The sequence below is a fragment of the Balaenoptera physalus genome (assembly GCF_965194825.1).
Source record: "Balaenoptera physalus genome assembly, chromosome: 15".
Lineage (NCBI taxonomy): Eukaryota > Metazoa > Chordata > Mammalia > Artiodactyla > Balaenopteridae > Balaenoptera > Balaenoptera physalus.
The window spans coordinates 97,134,460-97,156,235 of NC_138894.1; the positions used below are offsets into that span (position 1 = coordinate 97,134,460).

The 21,776-nt window shown below is 47.5% G+C and overlaps 1 protein-coding gene across 16 annotated transcripts in view; it reads left to right on the forward strand.

Moving 5' to 3' along the window:
* MYT1L (myelin transcription factor 1 like) overlaps window positions 1–21,776 on the forward strand; it is a 417,110-nt gene that overhangs the window by 287,653 nt on the left and 107,681 nt on the right. For all 16 annotated transcript variants that reach the window (XM_082427029.1, XM_082427020.1, XM_082427023.1 and 13 more), the window contains one exon: window positions 15,957–16,312. In XM_082427029.1, the coding sequence (XP_082283155.1) occupies window positions 15,957–16,312 (356 nt within the window). The remainder of the gene's footprint in view (window positions 1–15,956; window positions 16,313–21,776) is intronic.

Genomic DNA, 21,776 nt, shown 5'->3' on the forward strand with positions numbered 1-21,776 from the left:
CTCGCCCCGCCAGCCCCCAGCCCATCCCATGGCGGTTGTGCTTCTGAATGAACTGTCTGCGCCCCGCTGAGAGCCCTCTGGACCCCCGCACCAGGGCGGGGCTGAGAGCCAGAAGGGCAGGGAGGCAGCAGCGGCCACCGGGGAGGACCGGGCAGACCCTGATCCTGGAGCCGGGGTCGCCGGTGTAGGCTGTGCCGCCCGCAGTGCGACCGAGGCAGCCTCGCCATGGTTCACGCACGTGTCGGGGAGCTAATTATGGAGCGGCTTCTTGGTGCTGCATCTGGGAGCAGACCCCGCCCTCAGGAGGGGGCAGAGACGCCCCCCACCGCTACTGTAGTAACAGACTCTCTGGACCACAGCCCCTCGCCTGACCCCATCTCAGGAGACGCTAATCAGATGCTTATGACAAAGCCACCACCTTGAGTGACTAATGGACTGAACTTTCCCTGAGGCAGCATGGTTTTGCCAGAGATGCTTCTTAAATTAACCCAAAACGATTTCTAATAAGTGATGGTGTAGGCAGAGGGGAGGGGGTTCGGGGGCCGAGGCTCTCACTGGAGCCCTGTCTGCCAGGCGTCAGCACCACCCAGCCCGTGTACCCCTGGGCCGGACCACCCATGGGTGCTGCCCCCGGACCCCACGCACAGCCTGCGTATCCCTGGACCGGGCCACCCATGGGTGCTGCCCCTGGACCCCACACACAGCCCGGCCGCGGCCTCTCCCTGAAATGGGGCAAGAAGGCCTGGGACTTGCAGCTTTGAAACTTCAGGACCTGGAAAAGATAAAAAGGAGTTTGCTTTTCAAATTGTCTTAACTGATCCTCCCAGGGAATTTTTATTGACAACAGAAACCAAAAGAAATACTGCATGGGCACAAAGATGACTTAGGATTAAAGGTGGGAAATGCTCATGTTCCTAAATAAGGACTAAAAATGGGATTACAAAGAAAGAAGAGTGGAAGTGGGGGCAGATTTTCATGAACATCTGTCTCGTTCTTGCCACTGTGCTCGGTTCAGGGAATGAGACATTTGCCCAGAACATCAGACTTTTTCCTTGGATTTTTTTTTTTTTAATTAATTAATTTATTTATTTATTTTTGGCTGTGTTGGGTCTTCGTTTCTGTGCGAGGGCTTTCTTTAGTTGCGGCAAGCGGGGGCCACTCTTCATCGCAGTGCGCGGGCCTCTCACTATCGCGGCCTCTCTTGCTGTGGAGCACAGGCTCCAGACGCGCAGGCTCAGTAGTTGTGGCTCACGGACCCAGTTGCTTCACAGCATGTGGGATCTTCCCAGACCAGGACTCGAACCCGTGTCCCCTGCATTGGCAGGCAGATTCTCAACCACTGCGCCACCAGGGAAGCCCTTCCTTGGATTTTTAATGCATTTTACTTTTTTACTTAGTCTCATGTTATAGGTGTAAATTTGTATTTTTAAAATTCTTATTTAACTTTATAACATGAGCCTTTTCTGATGTCACTAAATATTTTAATTTTCACGGCTAACTTCCATTCTGTGGTGATATTGTAACTTACGCAACTCTTATTATTGGAAATTATTTATTTAGGTTTTTTTTTTTAACTTTTCCATGTTATAGATCATGTGTGATAAGTGTCTTTGCAGATAGTTTTTGTGGCTTTTGGCTCCTTCTTTGGGGTAGTTTGTCACAAGGAGGAGCCTTGGCTTGAAGGACGTGAGGACGGAAATGGTTTTAAGAGTTTCTTTCCAGCAAGATGGGACCTGTTTGCATTCCCAGCAGCAGAAGGGAAGGTGCCCCTGTTTCCTTCTGCAAATAATATGGAATAATTGTTTTTAAAACACTTCCTTCTTACTAAAAAAAAAAATGTTTTTGTGAAAGGATAAACTTTTAAAGGATTGGTAATTTTTCAAACAATGCTAATGCCAGAAAATTCTAGAAAAAGACATGGTTTGAAATTTAAGCCACACTTTTTTCCTCTTAAATGGCCTCACTTGTCAGTGTTCAGGTGAGCTGGACCCCAGCTGCCACCCCCCAAGACTGACCCTGGGGTGAGACCCTCCAGAGCTGAGTAAGGAAGAGGCTTCCAGGCAGAGGGGCGATGCTTCGTGCCAGGCGGAAGGTGAAAGGCTCTCTTTCTCTGTCTCGGTCACCTGGTCCCCCCTCTCGCCACCCACCAGCCTCAACATTCCAAGCCCAGAAGCAGAGGAGAAGCCAGTGTCCGGTCACCAGAGCCACAGCCAAGTGCGTCAGGGCGGGGACAGAGCCCCTGAGGGAGGAAACTGTGCCTGAACGTTATACAAAAGTGTCTTTAGATTTTAGAATGGTAAAAATTCAGGCCAGCAAAGAGCGGCAGAGGCTCTGCATCAGGGCCTGAGGGTCTCCACTGCCCTGTGCTCCTCCGGCCCAGCCAGGGGCCTTGGCTGTGGCTGTCGAGAGCGCCCCCTGAGAGTGTGGGTGCAGCAAGCCGGGAGCGGGCGAGCGCACATTTCTGGGGCTGTTGCCGTGCAGAGGCCCTGGGGTCCAACCGAGGGTGGCGTTCGGCACAGCACTGCCCTTGGCAACTATCCCTAGACACACACGCCAACGACACAAAAGGCAAACGGACGGTTACCAGTTACCGTACACATGGGGGATGTGGGCGTGTAGACGGTGCCCTGAGACCAGGAAGGAGCAAGCAGGTGGAGGGGCTGGATTCCACCCTGGTGGGGAAACTCGCCCAGTTGCCTTATTTCAGAAAGTACAGTGCTCGTTAGGGAAATGCACAGAGGCAAGTGAGACGTGGTCATCTCTGTGGCCAGGTAGAACGGGACCCTACAGACTGCTTCAAAGATGCTCTGTTTGGCTAATTACTGAGTGTTCACTGCACACACAACAGTTGTGCAGAAGGAACATTTGGGGACAAAGGGACACCCTGCCCTTTGACCTAAGATGTGTGGCCCATGCCAGTGATGCGTCCGGACATACAGGATGCAGGGGAGGGTACGACCAGGGAGACAGAAGGAAGGGCCCTGGGAGAAGCACTGGACACACGACACCCGTGAGAACCTTCCTCCTGTGAGCCCTCCGCCGTGCGCCCCCAAACACTGAGCAAGGGACAGGGCCCGAGGGACAAATCATCTCACTTCCCTCCTGGGCACTATGCATGCCCACCTTTATCCAAGGAACGGCATGGACACAAACATCCCCAACTTGCAACATCTTGGAAAATGGAAGTTGGAAGAGTTTCGTTGAGTCCCAGCTTTGGCTCCAGCCGGGCAGGACCTCAGATTTCACCCGTGTTTCGTCTGCATCCTGTGTTATTTACACAAGGATTCATCACAACTTCCCTTTAAAGAGTAGATCTCTTTCCCACACTCGAAACACAACATCTGATGCAGGATCTTCGATCCGCACAAACTTTCTTAGGCACCTGTCACCACTGCACAGCTTCTGCCCAGATGTAAAATTTTCTTCCTAAATGGGTTGCCATCAGCTCCTCAGAAGACAGAGGAAACGTCTCTCTTTGTCTCCCCAAGGCATCCTTTCCTCGGCTCAGGGTGGCCGTTCACTTAGTACCTGCTGGAAGATGTTGCTACTGACGTAATGAAAGAGGGAAAGTGATTGGAAAGATAGAAGAACAATTTCTACAAGTAAAGAGATTGGGTTAGGTTCAGTTCTACCTAAATTTATAACCAGTAGGATCTTACTGTCTTCTCCTTGGAGGAAGTCTTCTTGATTACCATCTGACATCTATCACCTCCACACCATGAGTCAGGACCATGGTCGGACGCAGAGGCATCACGGGAAGGAAGCAATTCCTCCCCTGAGGAGGCCAGCTGTCCTGCGGATACACATGTATGACAGAATGTCCCAAGGACCCTCGGAGTCCTGTTTGGGGACCAGGGAACAGAGAAGGAAGGGGCTCCATCCCCCTGGGCTGGACAGCCTTCCCGAGGGGGCGACCCTCCACCTGGCCGGTGGGGGGAAGGGGTCCCTCAGGGGAGGGGATGGCGGGAGGGCTCACGTGTTCAGTCACCCTTTCACTTGGTGACTCTGAGCTCTTTGTTAAGCGGCACTGTGCCAAGTGCCCAGATCCGCGTAATAACAGACCGGATCCCCGGCGTCAGATGGGCTCGGAGCCCGAGCAGAGAAGCACCAGACCCAGACACGGAGCGCCAGCCCATGGGAAGCTCAGGCCTAGGGGAGCCAGCCTGATGAGGCCGGGTGGTGGGGGGGCCCAGGGAGGCCAGAAGAGGAAGCAGGGTCCTCAGTGGGACTGTGGCCGCCCCCAGCGGGGGGCGGGGGGAGAAAAGCACAGCCAGGAAGGAGGCTGTGGCCATAAGAAGATCCCGATCATGGAAGGTCCCCCATGGGGACAAGGGCATGTGGAAGCCCCGGCCTCAGGATGTGGCCCAGTGGGTCACAGAGGACCGTATGTGCACAGGCACGGTTAGGTTTTGTCCTCTCAGGAGGGAGAGAGAGAGAGAGAGAGACGGGGTGGAAGGGAGGGATGGAGGGGGGAAGGAAGGAAGTCAGTGCATTGGAGGAGGAGATAGGAGTGAAAGCTCTTGGTGACCAGGGGGACAGAAGCCAGCCTGGCCTGAGGCAGGGGCAGACTGGAGGGAGAGGAGGACACACTGGAGACATTCAGGGCATGGACACAGCAGGACTCAGAGCCGCAGGGGGTGAACCAGGGGGAAGAGGGGCAGGGAGACTCAGGTCCTGCGTCCTCGGGTCCAAGGTTCAGTACAAGGAGCAGGAGCCGGAAGGCGGACAAAACATTAACACAGGCTCGGTGTGGTTTATGTTGCACGGCCGATGATTTCACGCTCATCTCACGTCCTCTGCGGTCCGAGGTCGACTCCACGCGTGAGCAGCTTGCATGTACCTTACTGTGTGTGAGAACATTCTGTCTGCCCCGTGCTGTGTGGTGAGAACTGGACCCCAGAGGCCGAGTGCTCTGCTGGGGTCCAGGTGATGGGCTGGTCACTGGCCGGCAGGCCAGGCCTCCCATCCCCAGCCCTGCCCACGTGCCGCGGTGCCGCCGGCCTTTGGACCGCATCCCAGGCTGGGATAAGCCCTCTGTGCTGGAGTTCCCTTCAGTGAGGGACGTGCAGCCCAGATGCAGACAGAGAGGGGGCAGCAGCGGGGTGGTCGTCGCGAAGGGGGCTGACGTCAGTTCCAGCCGCATCGCAAGGCACGTGGCCCTGGGAAGCTCCGTGCATTCATTTGAAGGGACCTGTGTGCAGCCTTTTGTTTCAGGTTCTGTTGTTGCTGCCGTTTTTCCAGCAATGGGGCCGTGTGACACCTCTCACTTTCCTTGTCATCAATTGTCGCGTTAGCATCCTTCAAACTCTGAGAAGCTAATGCTCTCCAAGGGGTCCACATTCTGTACACGGGTCATGTCTTCGTAGTACCTGGTCGTTTTTAATTAATGAGAATGACCTGTTAAAAAAAGATGTGAGGAACCCGGTTGCAATAGGAACCATGAACGGAAACAGCGTGGAATCCTGGAATGAGAGCCCTTAGCGATCAGGCAAGCAGCTGAGCCCCCAGGCCCCTGCCCACAGAAGCCTTCCACGGACAGGGAGACCCCAGGGAACAGAAGCCCCGAGACACCTGGTCTCTAGCCCAGGTTCCAGAAAACGCCCTTAAAGACCCCTGGGGATCTGACCAACCCCTTCCTCCTACAGACGAGGACCTGTGACGCATAGGGATGGAGCGACCCCCTCAAGGTCACACAATTAATAGGAGGCTTCAAATCCAGCTCTTCTGGTCCAGACCAGTATTCAGTTCCCAGCCAAGACGCCTGAGAACCTTTGCATCTGCAGGACTGAGAATTATCTGTCTGCTCACAAGGAAGGGAGGTGGGCACTGCCTGAGAAAACTGAGAGAAAAGAAGAAAAATTCTCGTCTATTTAGTGCTATTAAATATGGAGACAAATAAAACATAGCAGCATCGTTTACATCCAACCGATGGCTGAGCTGAAGGCAGTGGTTTAACTCCTAAGCTGGGAAGCCCTCGCCGAGGCTGGACGAGCACAGCTGGCTTTTCTTCCCAGGCCCCTCGCGGACCTCCTGCACGACCTGAACCGAGCCGCACATATAAACATCTCAATGCTTCAACTACATGAATTTTAAATATTCCACAATTGAATAATTTCTTACCAGCCATAGAAAGACAAAGTACTCTGTCCTAGAGCATCCGAAAAAGAGGACTCTAGTACGTATTTGAGGAAGAGTAAGAAATCTTTAATTTTTCATTTGCATGTATTTTCTTATATATTGGTCCCTGGGGCAAAGATGTAAATGGCAAAATCATAAATTCTTATATAGTTTGATTCTCAGTTCTTCCTATCAATCTTTTTTTTATTGAAGTATAGCTTTTTTGCAATGTTGTGTTAATTTCTGCTGTACAGCAAAGTGATTCAGTTATACATATATATTCTTTTTCATATTCTTTTCCATTATAGGTTATTACAAGATATTGAATGTGGTTCCCTGTGCTATACAGTAGGTCCTTGTTGTTTACCCGTTTTGTATACAGTAGTGTGTATATGTTAATCCCATACTCCCAATTTATCCCTCTCCCCCATCTTTCCCCATTGGCAACCAGGAGTTTGTTTTCTATGTCTGTGAATCTCTTTCTGTTTTGGAAATAAGTTCATTTGTTTCTCTTTTTTTTTTAGATTCCACATATAAGTGATATCATATGATATTTGTCTTTGGCTTACTTCACTTATGAGAAACAGAAAGAGTAATGATAACCTCTAGGTCCATCCATGTTGTTGCAACTGGCGTTATTTCATTCTTTTTTATGGCTGAGTAATATTCCATTGTATATATGTACCACATCTTCTTTATCCATTCATCTGTCAATGGACATGTAGGTTGCTTCCATGTCCTGGCTATAGTAAATAGTGCTGAATATTGGGGTGCATGTATCTTTTTGAGTTATAGTTTTTTCAGGATATTTGCCCAGGAGTGGGATTGCTGGATCATATGACAACTATATTTTTAGTTTTTTAAGGAATCTCCATACTGTTTTCCATAATGGCTACACACCAATTTACATTCCCACCAACAGTGTAGAAGGGCTCCCTTTTCTCTACACCCTCTTCAGCATTTATTATTTGTAGAGTTTTTGAAGATGGCCATTCTGACAGGTGTGAGGTGATACCTCGTGGTAGTTTTGATTTGCATTTCTCTAATAATTAGCAATGTTGAGCATCTTTTCATGTGCCTCTTGGGCATCTGGATGTCTTCTTTGGAGAAATGTCTATTTGGGTCTTCTGCCCATTTTTTGATTGGATTGTGTGTTTTTTTGATATTGAGTTCTGTGAGCTGTTTGTATCTTTTGGAGATTAATCCCTTGTCGGTTGCATCATTTGCAAGTATTTTCTCCCATTCCGTGGTTTGTCTTTTTGGTTCTTCCTATCAATCTTAACTACTGTAATTCAAGGTAGTAGCACTGGCGCAACTTCAGGAGCTCCCCAGTATCCCTTCAGTACCGAGTATCACAGCAGCATTGAATGTCCCTGTAATGTTGAGCATCCAGCAGTATTGAGTATCACAGCAGTATTGAGTATCACAGCAGTATTGAGTATCACAGCAGTATTGAGTATCACAGTAGTATTAAGCATGGCTGCAGTACTAAGTATACCTGCAGCATTGGCTGTTGCTACGGTATTAAGTACTGCTGCAGTGTCTAGTACCTGTGCTAGCACAAAGTGGAACAATCACTTGCTAATGATGTCACAGTTGCTGCCTCCAGTGTTGAATTCGTCTGGACTAAATGCAGACCAAAACGTCCGTGTTGCTGTGTTGTTGTTAAATGTGACCCAGAGCACTCTTGTCAACTTGTAAATATCAAGACCGATAAAGTGGAAACCGGTACGCTGTTGACAGTCTAAGCACGCGGGGTGTTCATTTCCAGCAGTTTCCTCTCTGGACGTGTTCTCTAAGCTGATGTAAGTAGGATGCCTAAGAGGCTTCTCTCCTCACCTGGCAGAGTTGTGCTCACGTAGCAGGTGGGAAGTCCGGTCATATTCTGACCTCGTGCCTGTCACTGACTCTCTTTGGCCTTAGCTTCTTCCTTTTCCAGGTGAAGGGGTAGGTGGAGTGATTGCTGGGGTCTCTCTCCTCCAGACTCTGCTGTTCTGGGAGTGTTGTCTTAGGAGTAGCCCAGCACGTGGTTCCCCAGGCCGTCACGAACTGGCCACTTCAGGAACCCTTTTAACCATCCGAGATTTTTAGCTCAAATAGGAAGGGTCAAAGTGAATTTATAGAGCAGTTTAATTTGTCGATCTCACTGCGAAGGAGTACACTGGCTGTTGGGGTGATTTTATCTGACATTCTCAACATTCTCCCCCTTCCAGTCTTATAGGTGGCAGGTGTAGTAAATGCTGTTTTGCAGATGGAAAGGCGAGGGCAAGCATTTCATTGAAAGCCGGGTACTGGTGGAACCAACCTGAAGACCAGGAGGCTGATAGCAAAATCACCAGTAATACCAATCAATAGAAAGCAATGTATTGAACACCCACTCCTTCATTGGCACAGTGGCAATTTAGAATAATTAATTCTATGGCACACCCTAATGTCAAGGAGGAAACAGTTAAATTGAGATGATAAAATGAACACACATGAAAAAGCCAGTAACAATATAGTTACAAAAAGGACGCTAAGTATCTGATGGTGCAGAGCTTTTAAAGCAGAGGATCCTGAATTCCAGACTGACCAGGAGTGACTTTATGGAAAAAGCAGAACTTGACATGGTGTGGGAGGGTCAGCGTGAGAGGAAATAGAGAAGTAGGACTGGAAGGAAGGAGGGGAAAGCAGGTGCTGCTGGCGCTACGCTCATACCAGGGCTGCTTTAGTTGAATTCTTTTGACTTTGGAAGAACAGAGAAACACAGGTTATTTCAGGTGAAAAGAAAAATGGGAGGGGTACACTGTAAGAATTTCACGATTTCTTTTAAAATACAAGAAACAGTCTCAGCAGTCAGTTAACCAAATCTCCTGGAAAGCGGGTTTGGGAAAAGGGTGATAGTTTCTCTGTGTCTCCACCCATCCTCCCTGGTGGACGTCAGCCCTGTGGACCACGGACCCACCAGGCTGCTGCCTTCCCCTGGGGAAGTGTTCTTCTTGAGTCAAAATAAATTACACAGTGATTATTTTATGTTTTATTTGAATCTTTAAACTGCCATTCAAGGCAATAAGTATTTCATTACAGGCTACATCATTTAAAATGATAAAAAAAGAAAACCCATAAAGCAAGTCTCTGCCTTCCAGAAACAGAATTTTTTTAATTCTCTAAAGCCATAAGGTCAAGTAAATATTTTGAAAATGTATTCATTGAATGTCTTACAATGCCTAGAACATTTATGTCATATTTAACTTAAAAATATATACTTTCAAATCAGTCTGACTCTTGTTTACAATACTCTGCAGAGAATAAAAGAACAAAATTAAGGAAATATGTCAATATGTAGTCAAAACTGAATTGGTTTTATATATATGTTGTTGAAAAGATATCAGGAAGATGTCTGGAACGCCAGCCATTTAATTGAATAATTCAGTGAAGTAAGTTACTTCTGCAGTATTTTTAAATACCTTTATATATTCTAAAGACATATAGGACCCCTTTAAAAGTTCAGCGGTAAAGAGGGATGTCAACAGTACACAAGACAAGAGGAGGGAGAAAATAACAAAAAGAGAGCCCAGATTTCCGGAGCACCTTCCACATAGTCAGAAGGTATTTTATATATATTTTTGTTTTTCATTTGCTGCCAAGAGTCTGAATTAGGCATTACTGTGCCCATCTTACAGATGGAGAAATTGAGGCTGGTAGGGATTAAATAAGCTGCCCAAAGTTGAACAGTTGTGTAATCTTGAGCAAGTTACTTAAATATATGCTCTCAGCAGAGTCGCTTTTGTGTTTATGTAGCTCTGATGCTGTTCACAGACTCTCCGCGTGTGTGATGACCTGGACCCTCTGCCGTCTGCGTAGATACGGCCCAGCCTTCCAGGCCAGGTTCAAAACCCACCTCCTGCTGCGACATCCATCCTGGCCCAGGTCACTCTTCTCCCACTCCTGTGGCCTCCCGGGGGCTCCGAGTGCTGTCCTGGGGTTGCAGGTTTCTCTGCTCCCACCCCCTCCAGCCAGACAGGGAGCCCCGGGGGACCAGCTCAGGCCTCCTCGGAGCCCTCAGGGCACTTGGACAGTCCTCTGTCCTCTGCGTCTCCTTCCGTCAGCCCCCCTCCCTTTCCTCAAATGCCCGTCTTCCTAGGGGTCTGTCAGTCCTCTCTCTCCACTCTTCCCCAAGAAGCCAGCTCCATCCCGCCGTGCACTGACCACCCCAAACCAGTGTTGCCAGCCAGACCTCTCTCCTGAGTCCACCCCTCTTGCTGCTATGGAAGCTGGGACAGCTCACGTTTAGCCCACCCGAGTCAGCCTGATCTTCCTGCCCCTCTCCCACCAAAAAACCCAACAAAATCCCGAGTCTTCCGCATCCTCCACATCAGTGGGTGTGAGCCTGGGCTCCTCCAGCTCCTTCACCACACTGCAGCCACAGGAAGGGTGTTTATAGTGCGAAAACGACGCCCTGTTGAACTCTTCCCACTGACGGCCTTGTGATGGGCACCTCCGTCTCCAGGGCTGTCCCTCGCCATCCCACGGATGCAGTCACACTACCCTCTGTCTCTGTCCCTCTCTCTCTGTGTCTTTCTCTCCTGCCCCATCCGTATCAGTTCCTCTGTGAAGCCTTCCTGACCCTCCGTCCTCTCCACGAGGGTGACTCTCTCTGCTCCTGTCCTGTGAGGTGAGGGCTGTGTCTGCACTGCTCAAGGGAACGTTTCCTGAACAAATGAATCCATCTATTCATTCAGCAGCATTTATGGCGAGCCTGCCTACCACATGATAGACGTCAGAGAAGCAAATGTGTCAATGGATCCTCTCTAGAGCCCAGTGAGGAAGGAGCCCAGCATCCCTCCCTCTTTAGAGATCAGAAGCCAAGACGGGGGGAGCGGGGAGGGTGTCAACACCTGTTTAGTGTTACTCAGCCTTGAGATTTTCAGCAAGGAGCTCAGGATCTGCCCCTCAAAATGGGAATTATAGTAGCACCTGTCTCACAGGGTCATTGTAGAGTTTAATGGATCCATATAGGTTAAGATTTTAGGAAACACCAGGCACATAGTAAGTGATCTGTGAGTGGTGTTGGCATTAGCAGAGCTGACAGTAGAACCCAGGACTCCAGAATCATGTTCAAATAGAATCTCTCTTATTCCAAAATAATTATTTATCCTTGACACATTGAGGCTCTTCAAGCAACACAGGAAAAATATCACCCATAAGAGCAGAGACCACAAAGAACCCCATCGTGAGCTTCGGAAGTGACCGTGGCCTTTCTAGGCTCCACGAGCATCGCCCTCAGCGGGGAGAGGCCAGAGCCAAGATCGTCTCATCCTACATCCTTGTCTCCTGTCGGCAGCTGTAACAAGAGGGCTGCGAGCAGGGCACGCTCGGCCAAACGTGTTTTTCAGTTTCTGAGACCCTGTCCCCTGTTTGTATTAAAATTGGAGACGTGAAAATGTCAAGCAAAAGACCATTAAAAATAACACGGAAATTGGCCTCCAGAGCATGTAATACACAATATTTTATATATGTGTTCACTGCAGAAACTCCAGAAACTCTGTGGCAGGTAACCAATTTTCTAGAATAACCTGACACAAAAGACTAAACGCTGTTTAAATCAAGTTAACGTCAAAAGGACTGTAAAAGCTACAGCAACTAAAAGACCTACCAAGACACCCAAACGGGTAGAGTAGCTGCAGAATAGCAGAGCCTGGAGGCTGACTGGCAACTTTAAGTAACTCAAGGAGGTTAAAGCATGAGCTGCCGTGATCTCATGAGTCATCATACTGGCACTTTGAAGTTTCCGCTGTGTGAGAAACATATAAATGCATTTATGGTCATCTTCGAACGTTGCGTATTATATAGAGTGATAAGGATGCAGGAGAGGGTGTGTGAAGTAGTTGTCAGTACATTGCAGACGCCGACCTGGCCTCCGGGCTCACCTCTCTGCTCGGAGGCGGGCAGACCCGGCAGGTCCAACAGCTACTCATGCCGGCAGCGGCTCAGCTACAGGGGTCAGCAGAGACATTCACCCCAGCAGCACCCTTGTCCTTCAGGGGCGGCTGAGTCTGAGTCTGCTGTAAGTATACAGCATGTATTCCCTTGAGTGGCTGGGCCAGAAGACTGGGCTTTCTTGCAGTCACAGTTTTGTGAGCTGCCTCCCAAAGCTCAGCCCCTCCCTCCCTGTCCCCTACTCAGCTTCCCTCAGTGTCCAGTGAGAAGCCTTCCCATCGGTTTCTCACTCAGTAGATATTTACTGAGAACCTACTATGTCCAGTATGGTAGTCACTAGTCACACGTGGCTATTGGACTCTTGAAACGTGACTAGTGCATCTGATGAATTCATTTAAAAATCTCCTTTTATTAATTGGCTACATATGACTAGTGGCTACTGTATTGGATACTGCCGCTCTAAAAATAGAACAATCCCTTAAACACGGGCCATTTCCTCTGTCTCATGAAGGAGGAAGACAGTATGTCAACCGATAATCACACTAGGATGTGATAAGTGCTTTCATTACTGATAAGTGGAGAAAACTACGGTTTGCTCATTCAGCAATATTCAAGGAGCAGCCGTCAAACACAAGGTTCCATTCGCTGCTGTGGGAAACAGGCAGCTGTTCCCATGGTGGAGGCCTGACGACAGAGCTGAGACGCAGAATGGAGGAGTGCAACACCGACCGTGAATTCCAAACCCTAAGTGAGGCTTGGACCCTCCTGCGCAGGTGAAGCGCCAGCCATGGCGCCTGCCAAGTTCTCTACCTGGGGTTTCATGTTGGCACCAGATTCCCCATTTTTCCTAAGACTCTGCCATTTGTTCTGTCATGCTAGGGACATTCCAGAACTGTGGGGGGTTGTTGGTTTTTTCGAAAGACTCGTGTGTGTTGATAGACATGAGCCCGGATGAATCTGGAGGAGGCTGCAGCTGGAAAGCATTCTGGCATTTCCAGCACTTGGGCCAGCAGCCCCAGCTAGGTGAAAGAGAAGCAACACCCGCTCTTCCTCAGCTGTGCAAATTCTGCCCTGCTGGCCACCCCATCAGCAGATGTGAGGTCCACTTATGGGTTTGGGAGGCTCCACACTCCCCACTGCGTGTCCCAGCGTCACTTCCCAAGGCTTCACTTTGAAACATTCCAAACCACTGGGTTTCATAGACCAGGAAGCGTCTGTCTATGGGAGTGCGTTCTTCATCCAGGAGCTGTTTGGCACAAGTAAAATGAAATCTGTCCTGTGGGCTTGAATTTGGTTGTCGTGTTTAAAGTAGATACCAGGAACTCACAGTCAGTGTGAATGGGTCAAACAGAGAAGGGACAAAACAAATCTGTTTGTAGGAAGAGCACTATTTTATTTCCAGTTTACATTAGTAGCTATAGAAAAAAGCTTGAGCATCAAACCATGTAAACTGGCAGAAGACACTGGAAGCTTGAGGCCAGCTAATTCCAGAAAGTTGGAAAAAATGAATCCAAATGGTTTACAAAATGTAGGATAAGGAAGTAAAACCAATTCAGGTAAAAATAGAAGGGCCGTCTCCATTCTCCTACTCTGAATTTTGCAACCCTACCGTCTAAGGTCTGAGCTCCCCGTTGGCATCTTGCGATTTGGGGCTGCTGAGAGGGGAGAGAATCAACAAGAAGCCCACCGTAGTGCTGGGTTTACACCATCTACAGACATTCCCATTGCCAAGTGGAGGTGGGGCCGTTTTGAGTAACATGACTGAAGAGCACAAGGTCAACTGTTCTCCCATCATTTCCCAGCATCTGAATGAATCTGATAGTGAAAGCAGGCCAGTTGTCTGTCTCAGTGAACACCTGGTGTGCAGGTAGCACTGATGCAGAATAGACACATTCAACAATTTGTTGATGAACTAAGACAAGAGAGAAGAGTTTTGGGGAAGGTAACAGTAGTCCTCATGAGCTGCCAGATCACAGACAGGGCCCGAAGAAAAAGAATACTTATTGTTACACTTACTAATTTATTCAGATAAACGCAGAGTGAATACACTAACAAGTCCTCCCAGATCCAGGACCACGTCTTGAGAAGATTCGCTGGAATGGAAGTTGGTCTTGACCAATTGTCAGGGATGGAGGCAGGGAGGATTCAGCCCTTCAGTGCTATGGAATGTTTGGCTGAGATTATTGACTCAGATTCTCCCCAAATCCATGTAAATGTTCACATAGGAGAAATCTCAGATACCTGTTTATTTCCTATTAGAAACACTCTCTAGACCAAAATTTGTTTCCTTCAGTTTTTTCTGATTATAATAAACATTATTTGTTTTGATTATTGTATTTTTACAATATGAGAACAGTCAAAAGGCAGAAGACTCATCACTCTGTGTTTCACGGGTGGGAGCTCTGCCTGCTTCCCCTGCCCCTGCCCCTATCTCGTCTCTCACGCCCTCAATCTGTCCTCACTGCACCTGCTGGCAGCTTCCCAACATGCAAATGTGATCGCATCATCGATTGCATGGAGGAACTCAAATAACTCCCGTCATTAGCCTGCAAGGATGGTCTGACCCTGCAGGGCTCTCAGTTCTTCGTGCCATCCTCCCACTCCTTCCCAGACATCTGGGCATCTCCTTTGAGGCCTGTCTCCAGCATCGCCTCTTCCTGGGGACGCCCCAGCTCCCTTGGCTGGCCGCCCCTCTATTTTATGACATAGTGCCCTCTCTATACTTTTATCATAGTGTCTGTCACACTCTCTATTCACTCAACAACTATTGGACGAGTGCCCACGACTCCCCGGGCATTTGGTGCACGGTGGTAAACAGTGGCCAGAGGTTCTAAAGCAGAATTACTGCCATGTCTGAGTCCCCATTGGACCATAAGTGACTTGAAGGGTGGATCTGTGCCTTTCACCTCTGAGTCTCCTGCACAGCACAGGGCCCAGCAAAGAGGAAGCTCCCAAAATAAATACACACTGGGTGGGTTCATGCCTGAATGAATATTTTACCATTCCTAGGTCCAAAAGTAAGCTAATCATAGTCTGCAGGAATCCCCTATCAAAGTGTTCACTTAGTGATGAAGATCACACATCTCACTTTAGACACACAGAATAATTGCCAACAGCATTTTCCCGGATGTCTTTTCTCCCCATTGCTTGCAGTATATATACACATAGAGTTTTCAGGAAGAAAAAGACTCTAATTAGCAACAATGCTTTGGAAAATTGCCCTTTTTCAAGGAAAGGTTATGAGCCCTTGCTGTAAGGGTCTTACCCAAGTTTGGACCAATTTTAGCATGATTATAGCTGACTGCCAAATACACCAAGTCTGCTTTCTGTGACGCCAGGGCAGGACTGACACCTTCTACAGAGTCTGAAACTTGCTCCCATCAAAGGCATTTACGGTCCATCTCCTTTGAGTGGTCATTCTGTCTACAGATATAATTTTATCTCGAGAATGTACAAATCCAAATATATCCAAAGCTTTTTGGCAACTTCTATATTTCCGTATTTCACAAAAATGTATACATGTTAGTACCGTACGCATGAACTAATTCTTTTTTTTTAATGTGCGTTGCACACCGTGTGCATTTGGTAAGATGTTTAGCGGACTTGTGTTGTCAGTTACATGATGTTGTGCACGTGCTTCGTAAACCATCCCCGGGGGTGCTGTGCGGATCCCTGTGTGATCACGTGGATGGTAGCGATAAGGGGCGAGGAGAGGAGGGAAAGTGTTAGCAGCAGCAGACGCAAGCCAGCTGTGTCTCTGTGCAATACTGCTCTGTGCACAGGTGCCGGCACACCCGCGGGAGCTCTGTGCTCACATCCTTTCTGCATTCGTGCCGAACCTCAGCCTCTTCACCCAGGACTCCCGTTGCCCTGAGATCCTCAAGGATAGTAACTCAGATCTTCCCTCTCTTTTTTCACAGCGTGTATGGCTGCCCCTTGGCTAAAAAAAGAAAAACACAAGACAAGCAGCCCCAGGAACCTGCTCCCAAGCGGAAACCGTTTGCGGTGAAAGCGGACAGCTCGTCGGTGGATGAGTGCTACGACAGCGACGGCACGGAGGACGGCGACGACAAGGAGGAGGACGAGGAGGAGGACGACTCAGACGAGGACGACGAGCAGAGGGAGGACGAGGACGAGGACGACGAGGGGGACCGGGAGGAGGAGGAGGAGATGGAGGAGGAGGACGAGGAGGAGGACGAGGACGGCGAGGACGTGGAGGAGGACGAGGACGACGAGGACGACGAGGAGGACGAGGACGAGGACGAGGACGAGAACGGTAACCTTTAACCTCGCGGCCGAGGGCCGAGCGGTGGGTGGGGCCCGTTCCGCGGCGCATGCGTGGTTGATGCCCACGGGATCAGGCGGCCGGGGGCAGCGCCGGGAGGAGCCTTCCCTTTCCTTTCAGAGAATTTCTGTAAATCACCCATCAGACGTGAGATGTCGTTTCTCAGACTGGTCATCCCCCAAGTTTGCTGAAATATCTGTGGTGTGCACACGTTTGTTTAGCTCAGCGACTTTCATCGAGAGAGTTCCGTTTGCCTTTTCTCGGGGGCTCCACCCGAGAGATCCCGTCCTGAGCCACCCCGGGGGCTGTGGTGTTGGCACGGGCAGCCCGCGTGCCTCCCGGGTGCTGGCAGCCTGTGTGGCCCCTGCTGCATGAGCTGGTGACGCAGGTCTGTCCGTCGGTTGCCAAGGCTTTCCTTTAGTGGCCGTCAGGCATGGGGACGAGGGAGAGCCCGGCTGTGATGAGGTAGTGAGTCAGCCCGTCATCTGCTTCCACGCTCAAGAGCTGATCCAGGGAGACAGACCCATGAAGAGCACGCTGGGCAGGGTAGCGGCATCTTTGGGGCAAAAATTTCAGGTGGTTTTGCTTTTGTGTCCAGCTTACTGTTAGTGTCAGACTCAGAAATAGGACTTCAAAGCCAATCCCTTCACAAAAGTCCTTTCTTTTCTAGAAAGAAGTGGCAGGTTGCTGAAGAGTCTTGTTCTAGGCTTTACGGGCTTAGAGTTTGCGTCAGAGAAATGGCAAAGCAGGTTTAAAAAGTGAAGGGAATATTTCTTCCTTACACTTCTCCCTTGGGCTCAAAGCTCTTCAAGAATCTGAATTCTGAGAAAGGCTAATTCCTCAACGCAAAGGACAGTGGTTTCAGCCAATGGAGAGAGAGTTTTTAGATCAGGCAGGTGTGAGTTGGTTGTTTCTAATCCCATGGAGTTGGCATGAATCAACTTTCCTCCTTCAGAGGTTACACTAGTTTGTTCCAGGAAACCTGGCTTTCATGAAAGAATCCTCGATTGTTACTGTAGTTTAGGGTCCTTATGAAAACAATTGACTGCTTAACTTACATGGATAATACAAGCATATCTGTATATAAATGTATACACACATACACATGCACACACACACATGCATAAACTTCATGCATTAAAATCTGGTCTATTTTTAGACCAGATTATTTTTCTCGTCTTGTTATTATAGATCGTGGTGTGGAGGCAGCCTAAGGAGTAACATCGGCACACACCCACAGACACACACCGCTTGCTCTGCTAAGCAGACTGCGGTGTCATTAATGAGATGATGGGACTTTCATGCTGAGTATTAAAAACAGCAGCTCTGGGTAATAAAATATGTGGAAAGTTGGAGAATCGACCAATTTGGCAAATTATTTCTGGACCCTGTATTACATGTTTGTAGCTCTGGGTGAAATCATTCATTGTTGAGGCTGACTCGTGATTTGTAGCTTAACCATGGCTTCTTATGAAGATAGTATAAAATGCTGCTCTTTCATATTCTCTTTCTATGCTTAGAAAGCGGTAGACATTAATATTTGAAGTTATGGAGGTTTGTGGCTGTGGTGAATTAGGGTGGGAGATATTTGCACATAGGCATCATTTAACCAAGTGCCTTAACCAGAGTCTAGGGTCTGCTCTCCGTTTGCTAGAATTAAACTTTCAATTTTAATTTACTTAGGGCCATGTTTTAAATAATCTACTTTTAAAAGTGCAAAATGACATATTTTGAAAAAGCGATCACAGGTTTATTGAAACAGCTTTAGCACGTGACTGCACTGGCTTCATTCACTCTGACTTGAATGCTTAGAGTTGTTTTAAAAAGTGAGAAGGCAAACCAAAGATAAAGACATTTTTCTAGGAAAATTCATGGAAGTGGGCATAATCAAGGGTGCATGACAGAGCCATGAAACAATTGCATAATTATAACGTCGGCCCCAGAATGTCTGATTATGCGACCCACCCTGCCTGGTGACCAGCACTCAGTGTTCTGCAAACATGAAGCTCAAGTCAGAGGCATGTAAGGAAGTTGGTTCCAGAAAGAAAATGCCCAGTAGGAGGATGAATGATCAACTGTTGGTCCCTGGTGGCAGGATTCATATTCAGCTCTGGATTCTCCAGCTAAACACCTTCTAGAATCATCTATTCTTCGAACTTTAAAGGAATCAACTAAAACTACTAAAGAGAGGTGCAGCTGTGGTGGCCATTTGTGGGTCATCAGGCTACCTCTTCTGCTGTAAGACAAATATGTCCATTTTACCAAATACTTTGGCAGTAAAGTGTAATAAGCTACTCCCTTTTAGACAGCCTCTCATCAAGTCCTAAGTCCCAAGGAGTCGTTGGATCAAAGGTAGCCCATATGATGGACCCTGAACTGTGGTTCTGATTGCTCTAAGTTCTGAGCAGGAAGGCCCAAAGGCTTGCTTGATTTCCAAGTCAAACAAAAGCATCCCTCCTAAGAAGAAACCACTTCCGAGGCCTGATTCCTGGAGAGGGTTTCACCAAGCTTTTCTGTCACAGGGAGAAATCTCCCCTGGAGGAGCCCACGAACAGGTGTTCCAAGACCCCATGTAGCCAATATCACACAAAGATATGCCAGGTGGATTATCTAGTGGGTTATTTCATAACCCGCAGGGTCAGGAATCTTCAGGAAGGTTCTAGATCAAGGAGACACAGCTCTGCTGATGAAGTGCTCATTTTACATGATCAAACTCCTAGCTGTGTGTGACTTATGACAGTCAGGCTTTGAAAGGCATGTGTCCATCCATCTCCCATTTTCATGTCCTCCCAAATGCATTTTATTTTACCTGATGGCTACGTTTAGTGCCAAAATCACTATCAGTCTGTGTGAGTATCTGCCCCCATAGCCGTGTCTGTAACATGAGAAACTCATTTCAGGACACCGCACATTGCATGTCTTTGTCCCCTCCTTGTATTGGCAGAAATTGTTTCTGAAAAACTGGGGAAGGTACCTTCTGTGTCTGGTGACCAGAGTTCTGGGTCAGCATCTCGAAGTCAGTCTTGCGTGTCCCTTGTTGACCCTCTTGGCGGCTGTTGCATTGCTGAGCCAGCAGCAGATCCTCTCCAAGGGGGACTGTGCCTTTTTCTTAGTAAACTGAAGCACAGACAGTGACTGACAGTTAACAGAGTGAGAAGCAAGGCAGGCAGGACTCGGTGCGCGGAGGCATCTCGGGCGCCGAGGGGCTGCTCATAGGGCCCGTCACAGCAGCTGATGGTCACCCAAGGAAACCGGGGCAGCCAGATGGAGACGCACGGACAAAACTTAAGCTGCCCTCGGCTTCACTAGTAGATATAAAGTCTCAGACTATTTCTACCATTCTCCACTTCTATTATAAACTGAAATGTGAAGTTTATTGAGAGGTTTTGTTACAGAGAAAACAAATGCTTATAAACCACCAAATTATTACATAGGAACCCACCAATTACAGAAGGACTATTATTTATAACTTGCAAATTAGGTGTTTATTCTAATTCCAAGAATCCTCTGGCGTTGTAGTTACATGTGAACCAAAATATTACTAATAATGTACATTTCCACTCAGTATAGTAATGTACACACTGTGTTTGATCTTCACAGTACCTGTGTAAGATGGGGCAGGGTAGAAATTATTTCACTCTCATTGTGCTAATTAGAAACTGAGGCTCAGAAAGATAAGATTATTTTCAGCAAGTGATAGATATATGGTCAAACTCTGTTGGTGGGTTTTCTTACTTCAGAGCTCATGTTCTTTTTATCACTCTCTGCTCATTTGAAGAACAGGAAATGCTATCTGAGTAACTCATTTCAGATTACATTAAATGCATCACTAATTAATCAGAATTATATTTTGTCCAGTTGACCTATCATAGGCTGGTCTTTTGCATGAAGAATTTTATTTTCAAAATGCATGTAATGTTCTAAGGTGTAATTATGAGCTTAAAGTTCCCTCGTTATCCTAAAGTTGAGAAAGTTATTATTCAAGGGTCATAGCTTTTTCTAATAGCAGATTTTTTACATGGTATATAGTAAGTACCTTTTCAGAGTCTTATAATTTGAGAAATATAGATTCAATGGTTATTTAATGCCTAGTAAGTTACACTTATTTTCATACTACAGCCCACTAAAAAGAATATATCTTTAAATAATAGACTCACATATGTGTGTATAAAATAAGTGTGTGTATTTAAATCTCCTTATGAGTATATATTGTATCTGCCACTGACAGGAAAGAAAATTCCATGAGGAAGAACATAGCAATTTACTGTCCAGATGACAGAAAATGTTCATGTCCACTGCCATTTTTAACACATAACTGTTTCTTTTTTGTGTGATTTGCTCTGGTTATAACTCTATTTTTTTTTTAATGTTCATTGAAGTATAGTCGATTTACAATGCTGTGTTAGTTTCTGGTGTACAGCAAAGTGAGTCAGTTATATACATATATCCACTCTTTTTAAAATTCTTTTCCCATATAGGCTATTGCAGAGTACTGAATAGAGTTGCCTGTGCTATACAGTAGGTCCTTATTAGTTATCTATTTTATATATAGTAGTGTGTGTATGTCCATCCCAATCTCCCAGTTTATCCCCCCCTTACCCCCAGTCACCATAAGTTTGCATAACTGTTTATTAATATATTCTGTTTCTGAAATACATTTGTAAATATGTAAGGTCCTTTCTTTGCTTACTCTTTATTGAATCTTGGGACTTTCTGGACAATTCAACTTTGAAGACAATTGACTTGGCCATTGGGTTAAATTAGGTAAAAATGCAAACACCTTCCTTTTCTAGAGGTTTTCTGGCTTCATGCTGTTCTATGTGTGAATTAGCCAAAGATGTGTGGTGGCCTACTTGGAAGGTCACATCTAAGAAGGAATTGGGGGGTTTGAAGGGAAATGTGAATAATTACATTGAGAATGTACAGTGTATGGCAAAGCTGCTCTGGGCAGGGGTTAGTGAGCTGACCAGAGGCTGAGTGGCCTGTGAGGTGTAGAGCCCAGCATGCTTTGGTCAGGTCACTGCAGCTCGCCTCTCCTCCCATCCGTGGCCACCTTCACAATGGTGTGGTCAGTGCCTGTCACATTCTGACTCTGGGCTCTGTTTGCACCGCCCTCCCCAGCAAGCAAACCCATACGTAATCCAGCTTCTCTGCAGAAACTCAACTGTCTTTGAAGGGAACTCAAGACAAAACCCACCCTCACAGACACAACTTTTGTTTTAATTACCAAGTTTCCAGGGTGTTTTTTATTCCACACAGGATGATGCCCTAGGTGCCATGTTATTAAAGCGTCATGACAACTTGCAATCAATGGGCTTGAATTTCCATAAGACAGGACAGAATGAGGAGGGTGAGGGTCTCTCACTGTGGCCTCCGAGCTCCCCAAACTCCCTTTCGATGAGGCACTCGCACTGATCAACCAGTTACCTCTTACCTCATTCTCAGGAAACGGCCC